Source organism: Lotus japonicus, chromosome 3 (genome assembly GCF_012489685.1).
Source record: "Lotus japonicus ecotype B-129 chromosome 3, LjGifu_v1.2".
NCBI classification, from domain to species: Eukaryota; Viridiplantae; Streptophyta; class Magnoliopsida; order Fabales; family Fabaceae; genus Lotus; species Lotus japonicus.
Window position 1 is genome coordinate 92,026,779 of NC_080043.1, and position 24,288 is coordinate 92,051,066.

General features: G+C 34.8%; 4 protein-coding genes and 2 long non-coding RNA genes across 6 annotated transcripts; 3 read left to right on the forward strand and 3 right to left on the reverse strand.

The window, feature by feature from the left end:
* Positions 1–172: 172 nt before the first annotated feature.
* Positions 173–1,858, reverse strand: LOC130747412 (uncharacterized). The gene is made up of 3 exons (XR_009022380.1): positions 1,565–1,858; positions 1,328–1,397; positions 173–456 (listed from the first exon to the last, which is right to left on the reverse strand). It is a non-coding gene; the product is annotated as an uncharacterized LOC130747412 (long non-coding RNA).
* A 3,067-nt stretch (positions 1,859–4,925) lies between these two features.
* LOC130747407 (B3 domain-containing transcription factor VRN1-like) lies at positions 4,926–8,534 on the forward strand. Its single transcript, XM_057600345.1, has 4 exons — positions 4,926–5,294; positions 6,902–7,574; positions 7,662–7,849; positions 7,940–8,534. The coding sequence occupies exons 1-4, from the start codon at positions 5,235–5,237 to the stop codon at positions 8,294–8,296; spliced, it is 1,278 nt and encodes a 425-aa protein (XP_057456328.1). The 5' UTR covers positions 4,926–5,234; the 3' UTR covers positions 8,297–8,534.
* Positions 8,535–10,874: 2,340 nt separating this feature from the next.
* On the reverse strand, positions 10,875–17,153 carry LOC130747413 (uncharacterized). The gene is made up of 4 exons (XR_009022381.1): positions 17,014–17,153; positions 16,635–16,789; positions 16,448–16,552; positions 10,875–11,505 (listed from the first exon to the last, which is right to left on the reverse strand). It is a non-coding gene; the product is annotated as an uncharacterized LOC130747413 (long non-coding RNA).
* Positions 11,237–15,198, forward strand: LOC130747405 (B3 domain-containing protein At4g34400-like). Its single transcript, XM_057600343.1, has 7 exons — positions 11,237–11,373; positions 11,993–12,105; positions 12,597–13,061; positions 13,347–13,938; positions 14,034–14,290; positions 14,605–14,682; positions 14,802–15,198. The coding sequence occupies exons 2-7, from the start codon at positions 12,034–12,036 to the stop codon at positions 15,048–15,050; spliced, it is 1,713 nt and encodes a 570-aa protein (XP_057456326.1). The 5' UTR covers positions 11,237–11,373; positions 11,993–12,033; the 3' UTR covers positions 15,051–15,198.
* On the forward strand, positions 16,991–21,422 carry LOC130747406 (B3 domain-containing protein At5g60130-like). The gene is made up of 7 exons (XM_057600344.1): positions 16,991–17,131; positions 17,523–17,616; positions 17,764–18,640; positions 18,739–18,869; positions 19,220–19,297; positions 19,410–19,664; positions 20,314–21,422. The coding sequence occupies exons 2-6, from the start codon at positions 17,554–17,556 to the stop codon at positions 19,653–19,655; spliced, it is 1,395 nt and encodes a 464-aa protein (XP_057456327.1). The 5' UTR covers positions 16,991–17,131; positions 17,523–17,553; the 3' UTR covers positions 19,656–19,664; positions 20,314–21,422.
* On the reverse strand, positions 21,136–22,507 carry LOC130747408 (uncharacterized). Its single transcript, XM_057600347.1, has one exon. The coding sequence runs from the start codon at positions 22,321–22,323 to the stop codon at positions 21,442–21,444; it is 882 nt and encodes a 293-aa protein (XP_057456330.1). The 5' UTR covers positions 22,324–22,507; the 3' UTR covers positions 21,136–21,441.
* Between the last annotated feature and the right edge of the window lie 1,781 nt (positions 22,508–24,288).

Sequence of the window (24,288 nt, forward strand, 5' to 3'; positions counted from 1 at the left end):
ATTTATGGAGATGGTTCAGTGAGCAAATCTGTCACGACCCAAAATCCCAAGCCGTGACCGGCGCACAGACTATCACCTTAGCCTGGCAAGCATAATTAACCCAAGCCATTTCCCGAAACAATTTTCCAAAACTATACATGTTTTATGTAATTTATATAAATCCAAAAGAACCTTTCCTGTAATATCAATATCTTCAAAATAATAAAATCTAACAATTGAGATTTATCATAACTAGAATTCCAAGAATACATAAATTTCAAATTCAGCACTAATGTGCTAAATCTTAAATTTAAACAATAAATAACAAGTTAGACTGAATCCCCTCAAAGACTCCCCTATAGCTGCAGAATGACAAAGACCGACAACAGACACAATTAAATGACAACCTTCCAATGAGGCCTATAAACGAAATAAGCCGAACGACCTGAATCTGACAACAGTCTGCTACTCAGTTTCCTGTGGATGGAAATAAGGAATGGGGTAAGTCACAAAGACTTAGTGAGGAGTCAACAACCACCATGAACAGGAAGGGGAAACATATGAAACACGAGTTTTTCACTGTCAGTTCAGAGTGTGTAATATATATAATATTAACCAAGTTAATAAGAATCATTTTAAATAAGAGATGATCAAACTGTCAAGTTTATAAATAACAATTTCAATGAAACTGAATAAAAATCATGTCAATCATATGAAAGCATTTCAAAATCAGAAATATAATTTAATAGGGTCACACATGTAGAACCGTGAGGCGGCTCCATCTCGTTGATAGCCCTCTCCTCCTAAGGGATGACCTCTCCGATAGGGGCGGCTTCATCTAACGGATAGCCCTTTCCTCTCTCACATCATATATCGTATCATATCTCATCGGGGGAAGCTACATCTCGTTGATAGCCCTCTCCGTGCACTGGCGGCTCCATCTAACGGATAGCCCTCTCCTCCCGGAATCAATCTAGCTAGGTGCACCTAGGCCGTTACCTCCGTTAACGGCTACGGGGTTCTATCAAGGATCCCCCAAAACCATTTTCTCAAACCAACACAAGTCTCATCAACAATCTCAAAATCCACTTTCCAATACTCATCAATGCTATTCAAATAGCATTCTTAATTTCACATTATTCCAAAATCAAATCAATGTAAATTCTCAGTTCATATAACTTCATAAAGCATTCTCAAAATCCACTTAATAAAACTCACTTTGAAAGAACTCAAGAACTTTAAAAGCATGTTTCCCCAATTTTCAAATGAATAGGTAATATATCAAAATAATTTAACTTAACAGTTATAGAGAAATAAAATTATGCCACAGTAATTGAAAACCACTCACAACAAAGGCGAATCAACTGAACTGCTTCCAACAGCTCCACGGCAACCGAACAAACCACTAGCCAACGAATCTGAACACCAAAATTTAATTCCAACCTTCAGCATAAATTATCTTATGTCCTACTACCCGTGAGCAACCACAAAATTCTCAATTAGTACCCAAAATCCTAAAATAATTCTACTCAAGTCTAACATATGCTATAATAATTTCTTGTAAATTTATAGAGTGTGGATATACCTCCAAGAAATCAAATCCACAATTTGAAGTGCTGGATACTCTTCTCCTTCCTCAAATCAGAAGCCCTAACTCTCAATAATTGTCTCAAAACTCTTCCACGTGAAAGCCCAAATGTCCTTCAACAGCATGTAATCAATGGTAGGATTTTGTGTGGTTTTTTTTTTGTGGAGGAAAAAGACAAGAAGAATGATGAATAAATTGAGAGGAAGAAATTCGCTACCCACTATGCAGAGGCAAGGAAAACGAAATTGAAAGAGAGAGAGCAGGACACGGTTTTCTCTTTCTTTTACAATGTATATAGGAGTGGGCTGCGTGGGTTTCTAGTGTTAGGTTAGTTTTAGATTTTTTTTTTAAACTATTATTATTATTATTATAAGTTTTGTTTTATGATATATATTGTCCTCTATTTCCTGTACCATTTTTTTTACGGGATGTTTCAAAATCTCAAACTATTCAGAGAAGCATCCCTCAAAAAGAGAAATCCTGGCGTGGGAAGATTCTATCAATTCAAGGAAATAGAATTCATTTCTTCCATCTTCATGTTTTTCCATGTATTTCCAGGGAGGTTTTAATACACAATATAAAATCACCAAAATCTATATATATATGTAAAGCTCACTTGAGTTTTTACATTAATTACATATTGTGGTTATCATTTAATGATTCTTCTTAATATTGCTACTTTTATATTTTTTATCAAGTAATTATTGATTATAATAGAGTAATTTTCCTAATTAAATACATATATGATAATAAATAAATTAAATATATTAAAAATAAATTAATAAAATTAGAAGGTATATTTAAAATATTATGCAGATCATATTTATTATAAAAAAATAAAAGAATAACTCAAATAAATTCATTTTTCAAAACATTTTAATTTTGAAATTTTTGGTTGATAATAATTATAATTTATATTAAAAATATGTTTTTGGTAATAATATTTAATATGATTTTTACATAAATATGGACATATTGCACTAACTTTCCCTGAGGTTTATTATTGTTGCACTCACCTATAATAGGAAAAAAAAAGTAGTATACAATAAAGTGTTTAATGAACTTCCTAAATGCAATTATATTTGGTATACTTAAAAATTTTCTTAATTGATAAAAAATAAAAATTATTCTAACCAACTTCCACTTATTTTTATCTTTATATTCATAGTAGAGGAGCTTATGAAGTTTTTTAACTAAGTCTTTACAATTTTTGTTAGTTTTTTAGCCACATGTATCATCTACTGAGGAAACTCTGTTCTACTCGAGTGTGATTAAAGTCAAAGGTCTCCCATAGAGTACAGTTCTTAATGATCGAACCTTAGGGATTAAAGAGTTAATTTTAACCACTATGATAGATATACATCAGATAGAACGATTTGTGTTTGTAAATTGCACTTATAAAGTTTTTTCAATTTTTTACTATATATCTTCAAAATTGTAAAAAGTTTATATTGAATAAGATAAATTATTATCTGTCATCGAATGATAGCTCAAGTGGCAAGAGCTAGAGGACATGTGGGTAGGGTGGGGGAGGTCAAAATATCAATCCATAAAGGGTGCAATATATCTTTCTGATGTACCAAAAAGATAAACTATTATCTTAATTCATTTATCAACTAATTAAATTAAAAAATATAATTTCTTACAAACTGCATATTAACTAATTAAATGCTTATTAAACAATAAATAATATAACTTTTTATATGCATCACTAAAAATATTTTTCATAATTAAAAATTTTCTATACCCATAAAAATTCAATTGCAAACATTGCTTTCAAGGTGAAAACATGCATAAAAGTAAGAGAGAAACATCATTTTGCACAAAACACAAACTAAGTTATTCAACTCTAATTATATATTTCCCTCCTTTTACTTATTATAGAGAGTGTACTATTATGAAAACATATGATCACGAAATGAATTGAAAATTAATTTTAGTAAGCAACATAAAATATTTTTTAATATACTAAAAAATTATTTTACAATAAATATTTTATTAAACTTTATCAATGTAATTACATTTCATATATTTATCTTATTTTTAATTATCTACTACACAATACATTTACTATATTATTACATATACGAAGATAAATTTAACATATAACTTAAAAAAAAAAACCGTGCAACGCACGGGTTTAATTTCTAGTTTACAGTAGACCATCTGAAAAGCTAAGATAAATTATTTTGAATTTATTATGATTTTAACCGGCCATAATTTGTTACCGTGTATCTAAATATGTATTTAGTATCTTCTACCATCAATATGACACATTTGAACTTAGCAGTTAACACAACAATGGGTGTGAAGTTTAGTTTTTTGTGGTCCCCATTAGTTATGTCATGTTGTCATGTGTAGAAAAATTACATTTATAAACTGTTCAGATTTTTTTCAATTATTTTTTTTAAATAAATAGATATATGACATAGGAGGATGGAATAAAGTCTTACAAGATCTTTTGACTCTGTTGCTGATGCCTTTTCTTTTTCATGGCTTTCTGTGACCTACTCTAGTTCCTGCTCCACATGACGAGTGTTATTAATAAAGGAACACAGGCAAATGGCAGTAATTAATAAGGTGATGTAATAGTAAAAAATTATTGATTTCATACTCTTTTTATTGCATATACTTTTCGTTTGTAAGTATTTTTTGTTATTATCAAAGATATTTTTTTCATATCTTTTTTAAATTTGAATAATACATTCTCTTCAATGATATTTTCTTAATTACATAGGAATAGTAGTAACAACAAAACAACAAACTAAGCTACATCGAGTGGAGCTCTCCTGGGAAGCTTTGCGGGCAAATCAATCCGCAACTCTATTTCTGACTCTAAAAATCTTTTTTATAACCACCGTTCAGTCCCAACTCAACATTGTACGGGCCTTAAGTATCGTCTTTTTAAATCAAACTGCTATTCTTCAATGATTTTTTTGCCTAGATCTATAAAGTAAATGTATTTTTCACTTAATAATGTAAAAACGCTTTTACTAATGAAATTAATGATAAATAAAAATTTTCAGATCAAGTAAGAAATCATTGAAGAGAATGAATTCATCCAGAGAAGATACTAATTAAATCCTCATTAAGAGGATATTATTTCCCCCCAAAAAAATGATTTGATCATGGTTAGAAAATAATGAACTTTCCATTCATGACACTACCTAGTTGGAACGCATTGTTGTTTTTCCCTACTATAGGGAGGGCTATAAATAGAGGTGTGGTTAACATTTTCCATATTTCTACTTTCGACTATTGATAGATAACGTGCCAAATTAGAATTACACAAAATTACAGGGACCCAAACATAAAAACAAACAAATCACTCTCTTCCAAAATTCCAAATGGAAACACAACACAAGACAACAAACACAAAAGGGGTTTTAGAACTGCACTAAGAAAGTTGCTTGGAAATTGAGTCCATCCAAACTGGGTAAATTTTTTTGGTAACTCACTGAGTCATGAACTCGTCAGCTTTTAGGTCAAGTTGAGGTCTTTTTTATTCAAAACCACTGTTTGACTCATAAACAGAGAAGGGTTGTGAAGTAGTAGATCTGGAAGGTGAAGAAATTTCAGAAGATAGAGTCCAAAGTTTGCAACTTTGAACCAAACGGTGTGCAATGCTATAAGGGTTTGGAGTTTTGGGCTCAGAATCAGTCACAAAATGCCGCGCCCTTCTTTCTACAAGCTTGTTCTACCCTCCACTGTTCAAGCCAAGCAATTGGTACCGAAATTCTCTTCCCCTTTTCCTCTCATTACTCTGAGATTTTATTTTATTTGATTTTTTGGGTTTTTTCAGAGTTGGTTTTGAGTTTTATTTGTTTGATTTTGGGTGGGTGTTCTAGGGTTTCTGTGAATTTTGAGTGAGAGGGGAAGAAAGGGGTAGTTAATTTTTCTGGGGTTTTGATTTTTTTCACCCCCACTATCCCCAATTCACTAATCTTGTCACATCTTTCTTAAAGTTTGGATTTTTTTAACCCTTTGAAGTGTGATTAGTATCACCAATTTCTGTTTTGAATTAGGGTTTGTTCCTACTGATTGAGTGGATGTGAAGTAAATCAGAAAAAAAAATGTATCTTTTGGGGTCATGGTGTTAGGATTTTAGAGGAGATAGACCTGAAATTAGTCCTGGACTTAATAGTGTGCTCACCCATATAGGCCTTTCATTTTTCTCTTGCTTTTTTTTTTTGGTATATACATCCGGTACCCGGTCACCCTTTGGATGCCGCCAGATTCGGGATCAATAATCTCCCCTAAAATTGCCATATATTTTTTTTATGTTTTCTTAAAATTAGGCTGTATTAGATGACTTGGAGGTTGTTTAACTGGAGGAAATTCTGAGGAAGCTCATGCTTAATAAATTTTGTGCTTTGCCTTTGAGATCTAATCTCTTATTCTGCACTAGCAATATTTTTGCCACTGGTTCTAGTATGTCCAAGACAGTTATCATGCATTTACACTGGTTTTTAGTTTCCTGTCCTGTCAAACTGGTTTCAATGCTTGACCTATGCAATTATATTTTGAAGAGATTTTCAAGTTCCCCTCAACTAATACTTGAAGTGATGGAGGACATAGTAGTCAATTGCGGATCGCAGCCTGTCGCGGATGACCCCCAAAAATGAAATCCCATACAAGGGAAGGCCACTATTGGCTGCCTGCGAATAGCGGGATTTCACGGCCCCAATCCCATCGCGGCAGGGGTCTGCTACGCGGCGGCGCTATAGAGCCGCTATCGATAACTATGGGAATCACTTGAATTAAACCCATAATAATGCAAGGCAAATTATATTTAAAGTAACCTATGGAATCATTCTTGAGTCTATGCCTGTACTTAGCATTTTAGCTTCGTATTGGCTTATTTAAGAGCTAAACTTGTTGAAACAAATTCATATACAGAAAATTGTACTTTTAAAATGAATTATTTTTTGTCTTAACATCATCACCAGTGGTCTTCACTCTTCAACTTCATATCTCATTATTGATGTATTTTGTTTGTTTAAAGTTGCTTTGAGTTTAGGCTTCTCGCTCTCATAAACGTGTGAGAATTAGTCTTCATTTGGATCTTGGTAGTTGGTAGGACTAAATACAAGATAACCATGGTTCCAGTTTTGTATACATCTCAAAACTAAGTCTTCTTATCATCCCTACATTATTCTACTTGGGTAAGGGCAGTGGTCATTTTGAGTGGATGCAAGGGGCAAATTGGCCTGTTCATTAATTAAAAGTTCAGCTCTTAGAGTAAAAAACATCATCATTGTGGTAGAGAGCTCATTATTCTGCTTGAATTGCTTGAATTCAAAATTTGTATCTAACTTGATTTTTGAATTGCAGAGGCTCCCGGATAATTTTATGAGGAAATATGGGGGTGAGCTTTCTCCATTTGCTACCCTCTCTGTTCCTGACGGTAGTGTCTGGCGTGTAGGATTAAAAAAGGCAGACAACAAATCTTGGCTCGTTGATGGTTGGCAAGAATTTGTTCAACGCTATTCCATTGGCGTTGGATACTTGTTGGTATTCAGATATGAAGGCAAGTCATCTTTCAATGTTAATATCTTGGCTACTTCTGAGATAAACTATCAACCAGCCACACGCAGCAGTAATGAAGGGCCTTACTTCGCAAGTCGGCTTAAATTTCTTGAAGAAATGGAAGATGAAGATTCCATTGAAATCTTGGATTCATCACCTTCGCACCTCACTCCTGGTAGTACATTGCCAAACAAAGCTTTTCCTGGATCAGTAGATAAGTCAACACCTGGAGGCAAGAGTTATTCGCCTCCAGCATTGCAGAATCTGTTTAATGGGTCTAAACTTAATAGTATTAACAGGGGAGAGGGCGGGAATACCCTTTCTTCAAGAAGTGCCAATTCACAAGACAAAAAGTTGTCCAGGGATATAGGTGTCCAGTTTAATGCAGCTGAGTTTAAAAGGTCTAATGAAGAAGTGAAATTGCGCGCATCTATGGAGGAAAGAATTAAAAAAACTGCGACGAAGAAGCGTAAATCAGGTATTAGTAAGCTCTCATTAATCTGTTTTCTTTCTAGCTAGTTATTGAGATTGAATTTTATGATCAACACAATTTGTGAAAGTGCAGAAGACCAGGAACATGAAGAGGAGGTAGAAATGCGCGTTAGATTTTACGAAAGTGCTTCTGCAAGAAAAAGAACTGTGACAGCTGAAGAAAGAGAAAAGGCCGTCAATGCAGCAAAAGAGTTTGAACCACCTAATCCTTTCTGTCGGGTTGTCCTGCGGCCCTCCTATTTATACAGAGGATGCATTATGGTGAGCCCTTGAATTCACCATGCCATGCATTTTTAATTCTTCTTGAACAGCTAATCTTTGAATACTAAAACTCCTCTTTCTGTTTTCCAGTATTTGCCATCCTGTTTTGCAGAAAAGCATTTGAATGGTGTTTCGGGATTCATTAAACTTCAAACCTCTGATGGGAGACAGTGGCCGGTTCGCTGCCTTTATAGAGGAGGTAGAGCCAAGTTAAGCCAGGGTTGGTTTGAATTTGCATTAGATAACAATTTAGGTGAAGGTGATGTCTGTGTGTTTGAGCTCCTTAAAGTGAAGGATGTGGCGCTGCAAGTTACTCTATTTCGTGTCACTGAAGATGTGGGATTGTTGAGCTCTCCCTTGCAGCAGAACGAAAATGCGGTATCAGCTAAACAATTGAGTTCTCCCTTGCAGCATCACCTCACTTCATCTAAACTAGTTAGAAATTAACATTAGCTTCATTCATGATAGCTCTACTGTGTTATTAAGTAGCCCTTGCTTCTGTGTGATCATCTCTTATTTTATTAATGTGGAACCTAGATGCTTTTTATGTCCATTTCAGGATGACTTAAGTGTAACATAGTTATTGTAGTTTAAGTACCGGTTCTTGTTTACAACTGTTTCTGAGACTGTGAATAGATTGTTCAATTTACCTGATGAGAATCCAAGACAATGCTTATCCTTTTTATTCTTGCATCCACCGCTTTTGTTTATTGCTGAAAATAAATTTGAGTTGCCTTTCACATTTACCTTTTCTATTATGGACTTGTTTTCATATTATTTTTAGAGAAATTGTATATCATATGGATGGATGATAGGGAAAAATAACAACAGGTCTTCTTCATTTTCTTTTCAAAAATATATTGATGTTACACTGTCTTAAAGGCCATCACTTAGTAACCTTTATCTTTGTTTGCCATCATTCATTCATGATTAAAAGAGCTCGTATGCTTAAACTTGTTTCTTGGTACTACTTCTAAGCACAAGAGTAAAACCACCACAACCTTCACATCTACATCCACCATCTCTTTTTTTTCCCACTAATAACCTCACTATTTGCAATATCTACATACATTCCCGCATTTTAGCTCCCCCCGTATGCAAAGTATTGATGTTATTCCTCCTGCAAACATGAATTTGTAGGATATAATTTTGAGTTCCACATTTAGAGTTTGCGGTAGCTAAGAAAATTGCATACCGTTTTTTAAGTTGTGGTAAATATGAGGCACATTAGGGAACAGGTGAAGGGAAATATAGAGGAAGCCAAAATCACTGTATGAAGCCACCAAGCCATGATGCGGCAAGGTTTGAACCAACAAATCAGCCCCACTAAACCATCGTGGCCAAAACCATGCTCCACCGTGTCGCGGCTGTTTCATCATTCCCATCATCGTCCTCTCCATCATAGATTCATAGATCAAGCAACAAAACCCAACCGCCACTAGCATCATGACCAAGAGGGGCCATTCACATATGACTATGGCTTCTCTCTCTTTACTCTTCTCCCATTTTCGCTTTTGATATAGTGTTCTTCTTGCTGGTACATGCAGCCTCCCTCTTTTTTAGGTTTGCTAAAGTGAGTCAATCTAACTCACTTGAGCTGGCTTAACGACGAGTTAAGCGGAGCTAACTCACTTTTCTGATGAGCCTTTAAAATCATAACTCAGCTCAACCCACCACTAGTTGTTGGGTTAGGTGAGCTGACTCACTTTTATTTAAAATAAAATTGATAAAAAATTGTAACAAGTTTAGAAAATAAATTGAATTCTTTTTTATTGACTAGAAAACAAATTTAAATAAAAATGAGATGGCTCGGCTCACTTAATTTTCAACCCGGTTAGCATATTGAGATTTAGATGAGTCGAGCAACAAAAAAAACTCACCTAAATAAGTATTTTTCCAACCTAATTTACCCAAAAAATGGATTGAGTCGAGTTAGTTCACGAGTTGGGGTCCATTTTGATATGCCTATCATTTTTCCTCCCCCCATTTGTGCATTATCTATTTATCTAATACGGAATGTTATTTTAGTGTACTGTAAATAAAATTGTGATTGCAACAATATGAAACACATCATTAAATACCGCAAATTCAAAAATGCGGAATATTTTTAGTTGCCGTATTTTAGATTGTGAAACACAATAGACAATTTTAACTACTGCATTTTAAATTGTAAAATGTTAAAAAAATCCGAAAATCCCCTCGGATTTTTGGAAATTATGGGATTTGGGATGGTATAGTTAGATATAAAAGGATGGTGATTTTGCCCTACTTATAATCCTGATTGATTCGTGGAAACCCCATCTTCTTAGCTTTCCTCTTGTTATACGTGTAAAGGCAAATAAATAATTCCTTTGCATTTCCTTCTAATAATTTAAAAAACAAAAATTCATGGTAAGTTAGTCACATAACCCTTATTTTGTTCTTATGTTGGATCAATTATGCACAGCCTATTTTCTAACTGGATGCCCTCTTTCATTCCCAACTATTTAAGCAAATTAACTTGCTGCCTCACTTGTGAATGTAGAACTTTTGCTGCCTGCAGAGAAGAAAAAGTTGTCTTATAAAACAAAACCAAATAACTCATAATCTAGTTTTTGTTTTGGTTAACTCATAACATAGTTTAAGAGAATTTGGTGACAAAGTACTCTGAAAATGAAATATTAATAGCTTAGTATAATGAAGAAAAAAGGCCAAAAAAGCAGAGTTCACATATTAAAATTCTCCACGGACGTGAATTTTTATTTCATTAAGAATTAATAACCTTATTGGGCTACATGCTTACACTCTTCGGGTCTTTACAAAAATAATAAAGAAAGCAATGGAAAGTTACTCACCGTGGTTAGTTTATTTAAGTATAGGTGTAGTTAAGTTCAACAAGAACAAAAAAGAAAAGTAAAAAGGCCAAATGTAGATGCTTACGCCATATGGTGAGGTTGATAGCATTGGTAACATAAGGAAATTAAAATGCTTCAAAGAAAGAAAAATAATTAAGTAGGCCTACAGTTTGACAGTATGCAAATGTGGATTGGTTGAGTAAATGAGTTTGAATTGGCCATTTTCTTTCATTTCCAAACACCAGTGCAGGTCTCTATCAAACCACTGCAGTGCCAGAAAATATCAGCATTATAATCACTAAGCATACAATTTTAATGCAGTTCACATGCTCATCTTACCATTTTGCATTACATGCTCACAAATTACAATCAATTTCCAAAAACAGAAAAAGAGAAAAGAGCCACATTATGTGTAAACAGCTCACAGAGCTAGCAAATATGTCAAGTAAGTGATCAAGTCCTCATAGATAATATGAAAATTGAAAACACCCCACCCTATTCAGCTACTTACTACCTAAGAGACCACAATCTCATAATAGTCCTGCTCCAGCCTCTTCAATATAACATTTAGAGGAAGCATCAGATAGGAGGAGGAAAAGGGAAGGAGGATATTTTGCTTGGGGCATACATCTCCAGAGATAGCACTCAGCAACAAGAAAAGAGAGATCCTTCTTTGTTTTGAAGCTGCCGGTAAGTGATCATGTCCTCTCCTAAGGTTTTTCTTGTGTCATGTCAACCTGTTATGATGGGATGCTGCTTTTACTTTATGATCGACTATGATCTTTATAATGCCCTTTCAACTCTATCATGTCACTGCAGTGCCTGCAGTTTGAGGAAAACATGAAACCATGTCACAAATACAATACAAGCTTCTTTTATATGTTAAGAGATTTAGATCTTATTTTATTTTAAGGTTGTCTGTGCAAGGGATTGGTCATATCTGATGTAATGGGGCTTTTAGTATAAGAAGGTCTCATTTCTTTTGCTTCATAGGCCAAGTTTCTTGAGCAATTTTTGATTTCGTTGCCTGTGCTAGTGGGACAGGACAATGTTATTCTTCTGTTTTGCTTTTTTCCTCTATTGAACATTCTTCAGATGGACAACAAATCAACACAAAAAATAAGTTAAATGCCTAGTCCTTTGATAAGAAATAGTAAAGCAAATCAAGGGCATTGAAATTGAACTAATTACAGTCCTTGTGATGAAGTTAGCATTTTTATATTGAATGTCTTTAGGCCTTTCAGTTTCTTGATCAATTTATTTGGACATTTCTTGGTTTTGAATATCAAGAAGGGTGTTATTTTTTCAGGACTTGAAATCATGTGAACAGTGGCATAGTGGGATAACTGGATGGCTGACACAACCCCTATTTACCCTGCCTTCTTCAGAATCTTCCTTTCAGATCATCACTCTGAAAGAATGGTATATTCTTAATTATACTTTCTACCGTCTAAACTTACATGAACATATAATGTTGCTTTCCTTAGAAAACTAATTAAAACTTCATAAATACATTCTGTGGATTATTTAGTGAATATTTTTAGCTAAGAAGTATAAGAAACCAATGCAGTTATTGATTTCAAATCCTTACCGTAGTATTATATTTAAAGTCACATAGATCTTCTGCTCGAGTCATGAGAGAACAAACAACAAAAATTTTATTGAAAATAGTTTTCTCCTTAACATGTACTAAGTAATGAATCATTTAGCATTTATTTAAATATTTTCTGCATTATTAACTCAAATATATAAAAGAACCAAAGTTATAAGGAAGGGCTTTAATTGTGTAACTTTTAACTATTCAAGTTGTGTTCTTCTCACCTCTTTCATAATCATATTCATTCATTATAATGTACCTACATGTCACACATGGTATACTGGATAAACTTGTATTTTGTTGGCATAACTTGCAGAAAGTTCCACCGGAATTTCTGAAGTATTTGGAAGAAGACTTTTCAGCAAATGTGATTCTTATAGGTTCATCTGGTTACCAGTGGCAAGTGACCATTTTCAAGGGTGAAAAGGTATATATGCAAAATGGCTGGCCACAGGTTCTTACAGACAACTCAGTGAAGTCGAAGGAGTTGTTGCTTTTTACATATAATGGACAGAACCGATTCCTAGTGCAATTTTTCAGTAGCAATGGATGTGAGAGACAATGCACTAAAACAATAAAACATGAAGAAGCTGCCACCCCAATCTTGGTGCAGAAAAGAAAGAGGGGAAGACCAAGAAAAGAAAAGGGACTCCCAACCAATTTCGTCAACCAGATGAAAGAATGCCATATCAGCAAAGAATGTGAAAGAGCCTCCCAACCAGCAAAGAAGTACCCTGACTTTTTTAAAGTTTTCCTCCCAGAACGACACTCTGAAAGAATGGTATGTTCTTAATCATACTTTCTCCAATCTAGACATACATGAAGATATAATATAATGTTGCTGTCTATATTCTACTATTTAGAATAAATTGTAATACAGTGCATAAATTCTTAAGTTTACTAGCAATAAAACAATGCAATGTGTAACTATATTAAGTGTACTGACCAGTTCAGTTGTTGATTCCAAATCATTGTGAAATTATCATAATATCTAAATTCTGAACTCTGAAGTAACATTGTCTTTTGATCAGCGCGTCATAAGATTGCCAATTTTTTTTAATTGCAGCTTATGCCAAATGCTTTCGTAAAGTTGGCACGCCAACAAGGATGGGAACCCAGGGATCTCATCCTTAAGAACTCTCATGGGAAAGTTTGGGAAGTCAAAGCAATTCCAATCGACAATCAACTGTATTTTGATGTTGGATGGAAGCAGTTCCGAGAAGATAATTGTTTAAAGGCTGCAAACTTTGTTTTTTTTACACATATTGAAAGTAATGAGTTCAAGTTTAAGATCTGTGAATCAACAGGGTGTGAAAGGACAAAGGTAAATGGTAGAAAAGAACAAGACATGGTAAGGGAGGATGCGGTAGAGCTCGATGAGGAGGAAGAAGAAGACGAGGATGATGATGATTATGTTGTGGATGAGGATGAGGATGAAGATGATGATGAGAACGAGGATGAGGATGTTGATGTTGATGTTGATGTTGGTGTTGGTGTTGGTGTTGGTGTTGGTGTTGGTGTTGGTGTTGGTGTTGGTGTTGGTGTTGATGATGACAATGAGGATGAGGATGAGGAGGACACAGAGGAGGATGAAGAAGAAGTCAAGGCAACCAAAAGGAGACAATCTCCTGCTAAAGCCTGCAAAGTCAACTTGAACAGTAAGTTTTAACTCCACACTGAAAGTTAGTTTTGTTTTTTCCTTTGTGTTACTGGTACATAATTCAGCCTTTAGCTGATAATTTATTTGGTTTAGGGGAGAAGGGAGGCAGTTCTGGGACCAAGGTTCAGCCTTTACCTGCTGATTTATTTGGTTTAGGGGAGAAGGGAGGCAGTTCTGGGACCAAGATTCAGCCTTTACCTGTTGATATATTTGGTATAGGGGAGAAGGGAGGCAGTTCTGAGACCAAGGCTGAAGATGCAGAACATGATGAAATTGATGCAGAATTCTATATTCACCCGGACAATCCCTACTTCCCTGTTAAACTATGGAAAACTAGACCCAACGATTTGGTTAGAAATCTTTATCCTTTCTTACTTCTATAAATATTGGTTTTTTAGACACTAGAACATTGTTATGTGAGTAAGTCCACTTGCTTAAGCTTAGGTGGATGAATTAGTCTTTGTTTGTCACCTTTAGCTTCTCATTTCTAATTAATTTTCCATTGGACTTTAAGCCCTTTTAGTCTCTCTATGTTATTTAGTAATTAGTACATTCATTCTCTATTTTCTGACGCTACTTTACTTTTAATAGTTTAGAACTATTACATGTCCCTTCTTTCATCTACTGAAATTTTCACTTCTGTTATTACCCTTCCCTTCCGCAGCATATTCCACATACAGTCCTCAAAGACTTTTCCCCTTGGTTTGGAAAAAAAGTCACCCTTGTGTGTTGCCAGTGTCAGGTATGAAAGCCTTTAATGTTTACCTTCAAGTTTTTACAACTATTCAAGTGTTGTTGGCTTTTACCAATTTTTTGTCTTGAGAATTTGAAATTAAAGCTGTGCTTTCTTTGTCATTACAGAATATTCAAAGAAATGAACTTCAAAACTACCATCTCAGCTTGCATCAACAACAGACATCCATCAGCAGAAGACACACAGAAGTGGGAGAAGTAGCTAGGTGGAAAGATGGGCGAGTGTGTATCAAAGGGTGGTTATCTTTTCGCAGAAAGAACAAGATCAAAGAAAATGATGCATGCATCTGTGAAATTGTGTGGCAGGAACATCAAGAAATAGAAATGATACGGGTGCATGTAGCAAAGAAGAAATGAACAGGAGTATCATAGATGTGGGCTTGCGAACTTGTTTATTTTTTGTTATGAATTTGTTTCTTCCATGGTGAACCAATTATGTCATTCAGATACTGTCAAAATATCCTGTTGCAGAACTTGAGTGAGTTTGCTGTAATAATATGCAGTTCAGTGTTTGTTTGGGAATGTTTAAATTATGATGAATGGTTGTCTTATAATTTTTTTTTCAGGAAGTTGAGAAAACAATTAATTTCTAACATAAATTAATTCAAACAGGCACGGGGAGTAATTTCAATTGCCTTTGTTTTAATTATGATATTAAGTAAAATAAGTAGGTAGCTGAACCTTCTAACAATTCTATTGGTATGTTTATGTAAATACCGTACATAAAGGAAGAGAAAGAACCAAACCAGAAATTTGGTAATAAGAAATCAAATCTCTTATGTTTTTTAAGCTATCGATGCAACCCTCAAAAATACACTGTCAATTGATCATATAATTAAAAAGTTTAAGATCAGCAGTCTTGTTATTTGAAATTTGAGAGAATTTATGAAGCAATAATATCTGGAGATGGCATGCTTCTTACATTTACTGAAAGAGCCTTACTCTTACCACAGAAGACCAGTAATTTAATAAACTACAAGACAGTTTTAAACTGCGGTAAACATTATATAGCTGATAGTTTTGTTGAATAGTTCCTGACAAGTTATGAAACCCAAGAGATTATTGGAAATGGAGTAGGAAGAGCTCTTGGCTAAACACTGAGGATGAAAGCATCCCAACAAATCCAGAGAAGATGTCAAGTGAATCAGTCAACTCAATTGAGAGGGAGAAACTGGCAAACAAAGCAAGGTGAACATATTGCATGCTCAAAGTTATCAAGCTTAAAAGTGTAGTGGAAGCTAGGGATGTAGCTTGGTCTATGATTTCAACTTAAAAGCGTGTCAGGCAGCCTACGATTTCGACGAAAGATGTAGGTTTGTCTACTAATAATCACGCTTAAGTTCTCTGCCTCCATTATACATGAAAGACACGGACCAAATTGGATTTTTAACATTGCCTTAATTTCAAATTAGATTTGCCATAGCTTGATTGTTTTAATATAAATATATATAAGGCAATGTCCTATTTTTTGGATGTTAATCGTGTCGCGTGTTTGTGTTGCGGCATGTCATGTGTCTGGTGTTAGTGTCAGTGCTTCTTAGGTAATGATTGGTTAGTCACATTGAGAGAAGTTGATAACAAGTTGTGGTTTGTCGATGATTAGCATGAATTTGTGGTCAACTACTCTATTAGTGCAAAATGTTTTCTTATCTTCAAATAGGAGGAAGACTCAATTTTCAATATCAGCATATATTCATTTTGACAGCTCATGAGATATATTAAGAGAGAAGGCAGTAGGAAAAGAAAAAGCATACCCAGTTTCACATGTCATGAAATTGAAAATGACTCTAGTCCTCCATCCCCAACTTTTGCTATGAAGAGCTTGTCCAATGATACTTTTAAGCATGATTCCTTGCAACCTACATTAACCCAAATGCAGGTGCTTAATGAAAATTAAAAATGAAAATGAAAAAGCTAGCAAGAATATTGAGTTTGAATTACCTAATTTCATTCATTTGGGAATGCTTCCATGAAGTTTCCTTTTTTCTTAGTTGAGAGGGACCATCAATGCATAAATAGATAGGTAGGTAGCAGCATTACCATTACAAGAACTGAGACAGAAACTACTACAGCACATGCACCAATATACCATCTTCCTGCATTTCCAAATTCAGAAAAAGAAAACATCACTATCAAAGTAACAACAGGACAAATCAAACAGAAAACCAATGTCTTTTCTCATCAGAATCAACTTTCCAGTTTCCAGAAATAGAAAAAGAAAATCAAAATGTGATCAAGCACATGATTTTGCTACAAATGGAAGGGATCTTGAAAATGCACACACACAGAGGAATCAAATTTCGAAATAAAAGCCACTCACAATTGAACCCTAATTTTTCAATCTCTCTCCGTTGGTTAATCGTTTACTCGCAAAATCAAAGAGACCAGCTTCATCTTTTCGATCTGATTCCACTGCATCATTCAGCTCCTTCTTTCACGTAAGCTTTCTCGACCTTCCTCCTCGTTGATGTCTCTGTGAAAGGGGGCAAAATGAGAAATTTGAGAAATTTTAGGGGAAAGTTGAAATTTTTAGGTCTGGAGAGAGTAGAGTAGAGGAAAGATAACATCTTTGATCAATTGGTATTTGTCTATTTGGGGGGAGCATTGCAAACATTCATATTTTGATTTTATCTGTTTATCCAAAATTTATTTTTCTATAATACCCTTATGAACTGAACTTAAATGTAAATGTTCTTATTTTAATCTATTTTATCTGTTTATCCAAAATCCATTTTTCTATATTTTTCTTATTATTTTTCAGTTAACTTTTGGAGACACATATTTGGACATTTCTTGCCTTTAAATTTAATGTAAATGTTCATTTTTCAGGGCCTGTAGTAATTTGTGAGTATTGGAATTCATGGATAACAAGTATCCTGGCTTTTTCAAAGTTTATGTTCCAGAACTACACTCTGAAAAAATGGTATGTTGTTAATTATACTTTCACTAATCTGAATTGCATAAAGATATAATGTTGATGTCTATATTCTGCTATTTAGAATATTGTAACACATTGCATGGATTATTAAATAAGATTGCTAATTTATTATGGTTTTTCTTTTTATTGCAGCCTATACCAAATGCTTTTGTGAAGATGGCACTCCAACAAGGATGGGAACCCAGGGATGTTATTCTTAAGAACAGTAGGGGGAAAGTTTGGGAAGTCAAAACACTGGCAATTTATAGTCAGCTGTATTTTGGTGATGGTTGGAAGCAGTTCAGGGAAGATAACTGTTTAGGGGCTATGGACTTTGTCTTTTTTACACATGTTGAAGACAATGTGTTCAACTTTAAGATCTGTGAGCTATCAACAGGGTGTGAAAAGATGAAGGTAGAGGATAGTGAAGAACAAGAAAAAGAAAAGGGTGATGTTGATGATGTGATGGAGTTGGATAAGGAGGAGGACGTAAAACAACAAGATGGGGATGGTGATGAACATGATCCTGGGCAAGATGATTCTGGTGATGAGGTGGAGGAGAAAGAAGAAGATCAGCAACAAGAAGATGAGGATGGTGATGAACATGATCCTAGTGAAGATGATGATTCTGAGGAGGAGGAGGAGGAGGAGGAGGAGGAGGAGGAGGAGGAGGAAGAAGAAGAGCAACAAGATGAGGATGATGATGATTATGATCCTGGTGAAAAACATGGAAAAGGAAAGTATGTTGTGATAGAGTTGGATGACGAGGAAGAAGAAGAAGAACAAGATGAGGATGGTGATGAAGATGATTCTAGTGAAGATGATTCTAGTGATGAGGAGGAGCAAGAAGAACAAGAACAACAAGATGAGGATGATGATGATTATGATCCTGGTGAAGATGATTCTGATGATGATGAGGAGGTTGAGGAGGAGGAGGAGAATACAGAGTTGGAAGAGGGGGATGAAGAAGAATCCAAGTTAACCAAAAAGAGAAAATCTCATCCCAAAGTCTGCAAAGTTAGCTCCAAAAGTAAGTTTCAACTTCACTCTAAAAGTTAGTTTTGGTTTTTCATTTCTGTATGTAATGGTGCATGATTCAGATTTTACCTGCTGATTCATTTGGTTTAGGGGAGATTGGAAGTAGTTCAGTCACCAAGGCTGAAGATGCAGGACATGAAAACATTGATGCAGCAATGTATATTCGACGTGACCATCCCTACTTCATTGTCAAACTACTGAAAGGCAGGCGCAATGAATTGGTTAGAATTCTTTATCCTTCTTTATCCTTCTTGCTTCTTACTTCTATAAATATTGGCTCTTTAGACATTAGAACATTGTAAGTGAGTAACTCCATTTGCTTAAGCCTAGGTGGAGGAACTAGTCTTAGTTGTCAACTTCTACTTCTCATTTCTAATTGTTCTTTTGGAGTTTTAACACTTTTAATCTCTTTATATTGTTAAGTTCATATTCTAAAAGTTATTTAAGTGATTTTCCATTTTCTGATAGTAAATAAGCCTGTTGCAATTTCACTTTTCATAGCAGCATTACATGTCCCTTCTTTCGTCTACTGAAATTCTCTCACTTCTGTTATTACCCTCTTCTTTTGCAGCATATTCCACACTTAATCATCAAAGACTTTTCCCTTTGTTTTAAAAACAAGATAACTCTTGTATGCTGCCAGTGCCAGGTATGGTTTTAATGTTTACCTTCAAGTCTTTACAACGATTTTGTTGGCATTTATCAATTGAATTGTCTTGAGACTTTGAATTTCAAGTTGTGGTCCTTCTTTGTAATTACAGAATATTCCAAGAACTCAACTGCGAAACTACCATGGCACCTTGCCTCAACTGACACCCGCCAACAAAAAACACACAGAAGAGGGAGAATTAAGCGTGTGGAGAGATGGGCGAGTGTGTATCAAAGGGTGGTTACATTTTTGCAGAAAGAACAAGATCAAAGAAAACGATTCATGCATCTGTGAAATTGTGTTGCGGGAAGACCAACCAATAGAAATGTTCCGGGTGCATGTAGCTAATAAGAAGTGAACACATAAGGTAACAATACTATCATAGATGTGGGCTTGAGAACTTGTTTACTCTTAATTACATAGTGTACATATTATTATGATAAGTTGTTTATAATCTTGTCATGAATTTGTTTCTGCCATGGTGAACCAATTTGCTTGGTTTAACTGTGAACCAATTTGATGTTGAAATGAATTGAAAGTATTCTAGGAAGTGGGACTTAAATGAATTAATAGGTTCCTGTGAACAGAATAAAGATGGTTCAAATGAGTGAACTTTATTAGCTAGAAGATTGGAGGAGTCTTATTTTTTTTATTGCTATCATCTAAAGTTGAATGCCCCACATAAACAATAAGCTATCATATTTGTTTTTCAATCAACCACACGCTTCTTAGGTTATCCATTTCTTTCCATTAGTCCCAATACAAAGTAGTCTCCTCCATTCTTTAACCTTTTTACTTCAACAACCATAGAAGCATAGACTAATGCAAAGCCCTTCCAGCTCAACCTGAAAAAGGTTACTTCTTAAGTCAACCACTAATTTTATTTTACTTGTATTTCTCTTTCTTCATTACTAGCAATTTTCTTTAGCATCAAATGTGTATAATTTTTTTCTAGTTTCTCTTCATTACACAGAACAATGACAAAGGTGATGAGCTCCTTGAAATTTCCATTGCAGGACAGGAGCAGAGGTGAAGGAGTGTTTAGAACAGAGATAAGAGAGATGGAAGAGTTTGATCAGAAGAATAAAAGTGACTTCATTGATATCCAAGAGTACAAGAGAATTCTCTTATTTATACAAGAGTTTACAACTAATATGAAACTAAATAGATAGCTAACTATTACTACAACCGAGTCTAACTATAGCTGAAACTGAAAACTAACTATGATTACAAAGTATAACAAACTAACAATATATGCTGGGCTATAGTTACATTTTGTTAATTTGTTTCTCCTCTTATCTTCAAGTCTTTGTATGATACAGAACTCAATTGTCTCTGGGTATATAAATTAAGTCCTATTACATGAATTTTTAATTGGAGATACAGAATTTACACAATTTATCTGCTTTCTGAAATTAAAAACTAGGTGAGATATGTGGAGATAGAGTTAAAGTATCCTTTTGCAGAACTTGAGTGAGTTTCCTATTATTAAGCAGTTCAGTGTTTGCTTGGGAATATTCCAATTATGAGAGTTAACTGTGTTTCAAGTTTTTTCAGCAAGTTGAAAAAATAATTAGTTTTTTAAATAAATTAATTCAAACAAGCACGTGTGAGGAATCAATTTCAATTGGCTTTGTTAATATTATGATGTTGAGTAATATAAGCAGGTAGAGAACTTGGAACTGAATCTTCTAACAATTTTATTGGTATGCTTTCGTTTTTCTCAATTTGGGATACCGCTATAGTTTCTCCATCTCCTCTAGAAGTGCATTTTATGTAAGTAGCATACATAGGGAAGACTGGAGAAAGAAGAAAAATGGAAATTCTGCAACAAGAAATCAAAAGAAAATAATCTCTTCATGTTACAAGTTCTACACATAGAATGCTTCTTACATTTACTGAAAGAGTGATACCACAGAAGACCAGTGCCCAGATAGACACTAGACAATTTTGAACTGTGGCAAACATTATATAGCTGATAGCTTTGTTGAATATTTCCTTACTAGTTATGAAACCCAAGAGATTACTGGAAACAACATCTATGTAATCCTGGGCTAGTATACTACACACTATTGCATATTGTGTTACATAATCTAAGGTCTCTTGTCTACACTAGAGGCCTTAACTAAACAAACTCTTGTAGATTATTTGCCTTGCTTGAAACCTTCATTGGCCATAGTGGAGTCTGTTCCTTTATTCTGAATTCTCTCATACTCCAACCGGTCTAAAATAGTGCATTTTCTAGCCAGTTTCAAGCATATAATCCCTGCAAATATCACAATTATAGCAAAGATCCAGCTAAATTGTAAATTGGCTAATCCTCTGGCGCGAAAATCAGCCTCTTTGGATCCACAAGCAACTGCCCCTAGGATTCTACTTTGATTAGGCTTGGCTGTGTTCATGACACATCCTTCAGGGATACATGCAGGAATCCATAGCATGAACCCCATGTTTATAAACCAACATCCCTGGAAGATGATTGAAATGGAAAGCACCAGCGCGGCATTGAAACTTTGAGGAAAAATAGCTGCAGCCATAGCTGAAACAAGTGAGACAATCACTATGAGTTGCAGCAGCCAGTGGTAATGACCTTCAAGTCCAACATGGTCTGTGGAGTGGAAATGGAGCAGGAAGAGCTCTTGGCTAAACATTGAGGATGCGAGTATGCCAACAAACCCGGAGAAGATATCAAGTGAATCAGTCAACTCAATTGAGAGGGAGAAGCCAGCAAACAAAGCAAGGTGTATGAACATAGTTGCATGCTCAAAGTTATGAAGCTTAAAAGCATAGTGGAAGTTGGGGAAGTCTAGAATTTGCGTGAAAATTGCAAGGATAGAAAAGCATAAAATGGAAACAAGCTCCAAGTGTTTGAGTCTAGCCAGAGGGGTATTGAATTGAAACCAGAATCTCACAGTGAAGTTTGCAGGGCCCTTCACAAGGTAAGATTTAATGGTGTTGATGGTGTGCCATAGACCAAGAAGGGCAAGGGCTAAACCCTGCACTAAGTGTTCTACAAACAAGCTCATGGCAACAGTTTTTCTTCACAAGGCACCCGTCTTTTTAGGTCCATTTCTTCATATTTAAATACAAGAAGCCATTGCAAAATTGATGCTTGCAGGGAATAAGGTGCTTTATATGACATGATTGGTCTAAGACATTTTATCAAGTGCATGGTGCATGTGTTTCCACAACCAGAAAGGAGAACCTGTTTTGAGCAACATCATGAAAAGAAGATTAAAATGGGGGCAGCACTTCATGACAAATTAAAGTAATAATTGAGGGACTTGTTATTTTCGTTAAAGTTCTAAGCACTCTAATTGGAAATCCACATCAGGTTTGAGAAGATAAGAGATAACTCTCCTTTAAAAAGAACCAAATATAACAGCAATCAATATATAAAACCTTTCATAGTGAGGCTGAAAAGTGAAAATACCCCTAGCAGTAGTGATTGGCTTTTTGCATTGAACCATACAAGCAAGATGTGTCCCTTCATGAAGTCGAGAGTGAAATTTCTCCAATAAATTCATGTGGCAAGCAAGATTTCCCCCCACTCATTGAAAGAAGTTGAGTCCCCATTACACCAAATTCATGTAAATATTATATATTACAGGGAAAGCGACAAGGAGTATATTTTTTACCACCATTGTGAGATGTATGTAAAATAATGTTTTGGTAGACCACTAGGAAAAGTCAAGATCTAACTTTAAAGACATCAATTAAAAAATGATATTTCATGGTGCAAATTATGTAAGATTAGCAAAGAAAAATGTTAGAATTATTATAACTATGAACTAATGTGTTCATCATTTTTTTGGTGGAGCTCCTTTGGTTATTTGATTCAATTTATGCACAACTAGTTCTGTTTAATACATTTACAGCACTAAGATTTAGGATTATAGATGAAGGAAAAATGCTAACCATGCCTCAAGCAGAGTTGTCTTGCCCTCTCTGCAGTAGTTTTGGGAACTAGAGAAATGGACAGAATTTAGTGTGTTTAGACACCAACAACTTAAATGGACTTTCATTTCAATCCATAAGAAGAGTTTCACTTACGTTTTTTTACACTTGTTCTAACATATATCCAAACATAGTCTTAGGTTAATAATTTAAATGGTATAGCAGCATATATATTTTCCAAATTACATGATGAACTGATCAATAAGTAAAACAACATCCCTTGCCAATTGGTGAACATTCTGCAAATTTATTTGCCAGAAAAAAGAAGACAACATCAAGATGACTTGGCAAAGTGATAGGATGTTGTTTTCAACTTTAGTCTTTAGGTTCTTGACTGAGAAAAAGGTTGATTTAAACTACAAGGAGTTAGAAGTTAGGACACGATTTCATAATAAGACAGGATACAATCAACCTTGGCCAATGATGGGTTGAAAAGTGGCATAAGCATGGGTAGATCATGATCGAACATGTATTTATACTTCTATACGTTATGTTGCAACAAATCTATAAAAGTTTAAGCGTTCATCATAATGTTAGCCTTTCACTAATCTTTTGTCCTTTTGTTAACTCATCCATTATTATTCTTCTCAATCTATTGTGTATATTTTCTTAGTAAACGTGCCTAGCTGCTTAAATTAATAGCTCAAAGATTAAACAAAACTTTTGGAAATTAGTGTCGTGGTCTTTTTTTAATCAGCAATCAGTCAGAATTATAGTGGAAGTACATGACATTTCCCAACTAAAGCAGAGACCGAAAACCAGACTAAAAGAATAACTAACATAACTGTTGATATTAAAAAAAAAAGTTATATCTCATAACGAAAGTGAGCTAAGGCAAATTGTGAGTTAAACCCATTATCTTGTTCTTCATTTACAGTCACATGATTGCTCAATTTCAAGAGGATGAAGACAAGCACAAATTCACTCATTTAACATTCCCCCCGCCCCCCACATCTCCAGCTGTCTTTATGGTCTTAGTTAAAGACAGGTAGGTACTGTCATCAGTAGTTAAACCACTGCTGTATGCGTGTGGC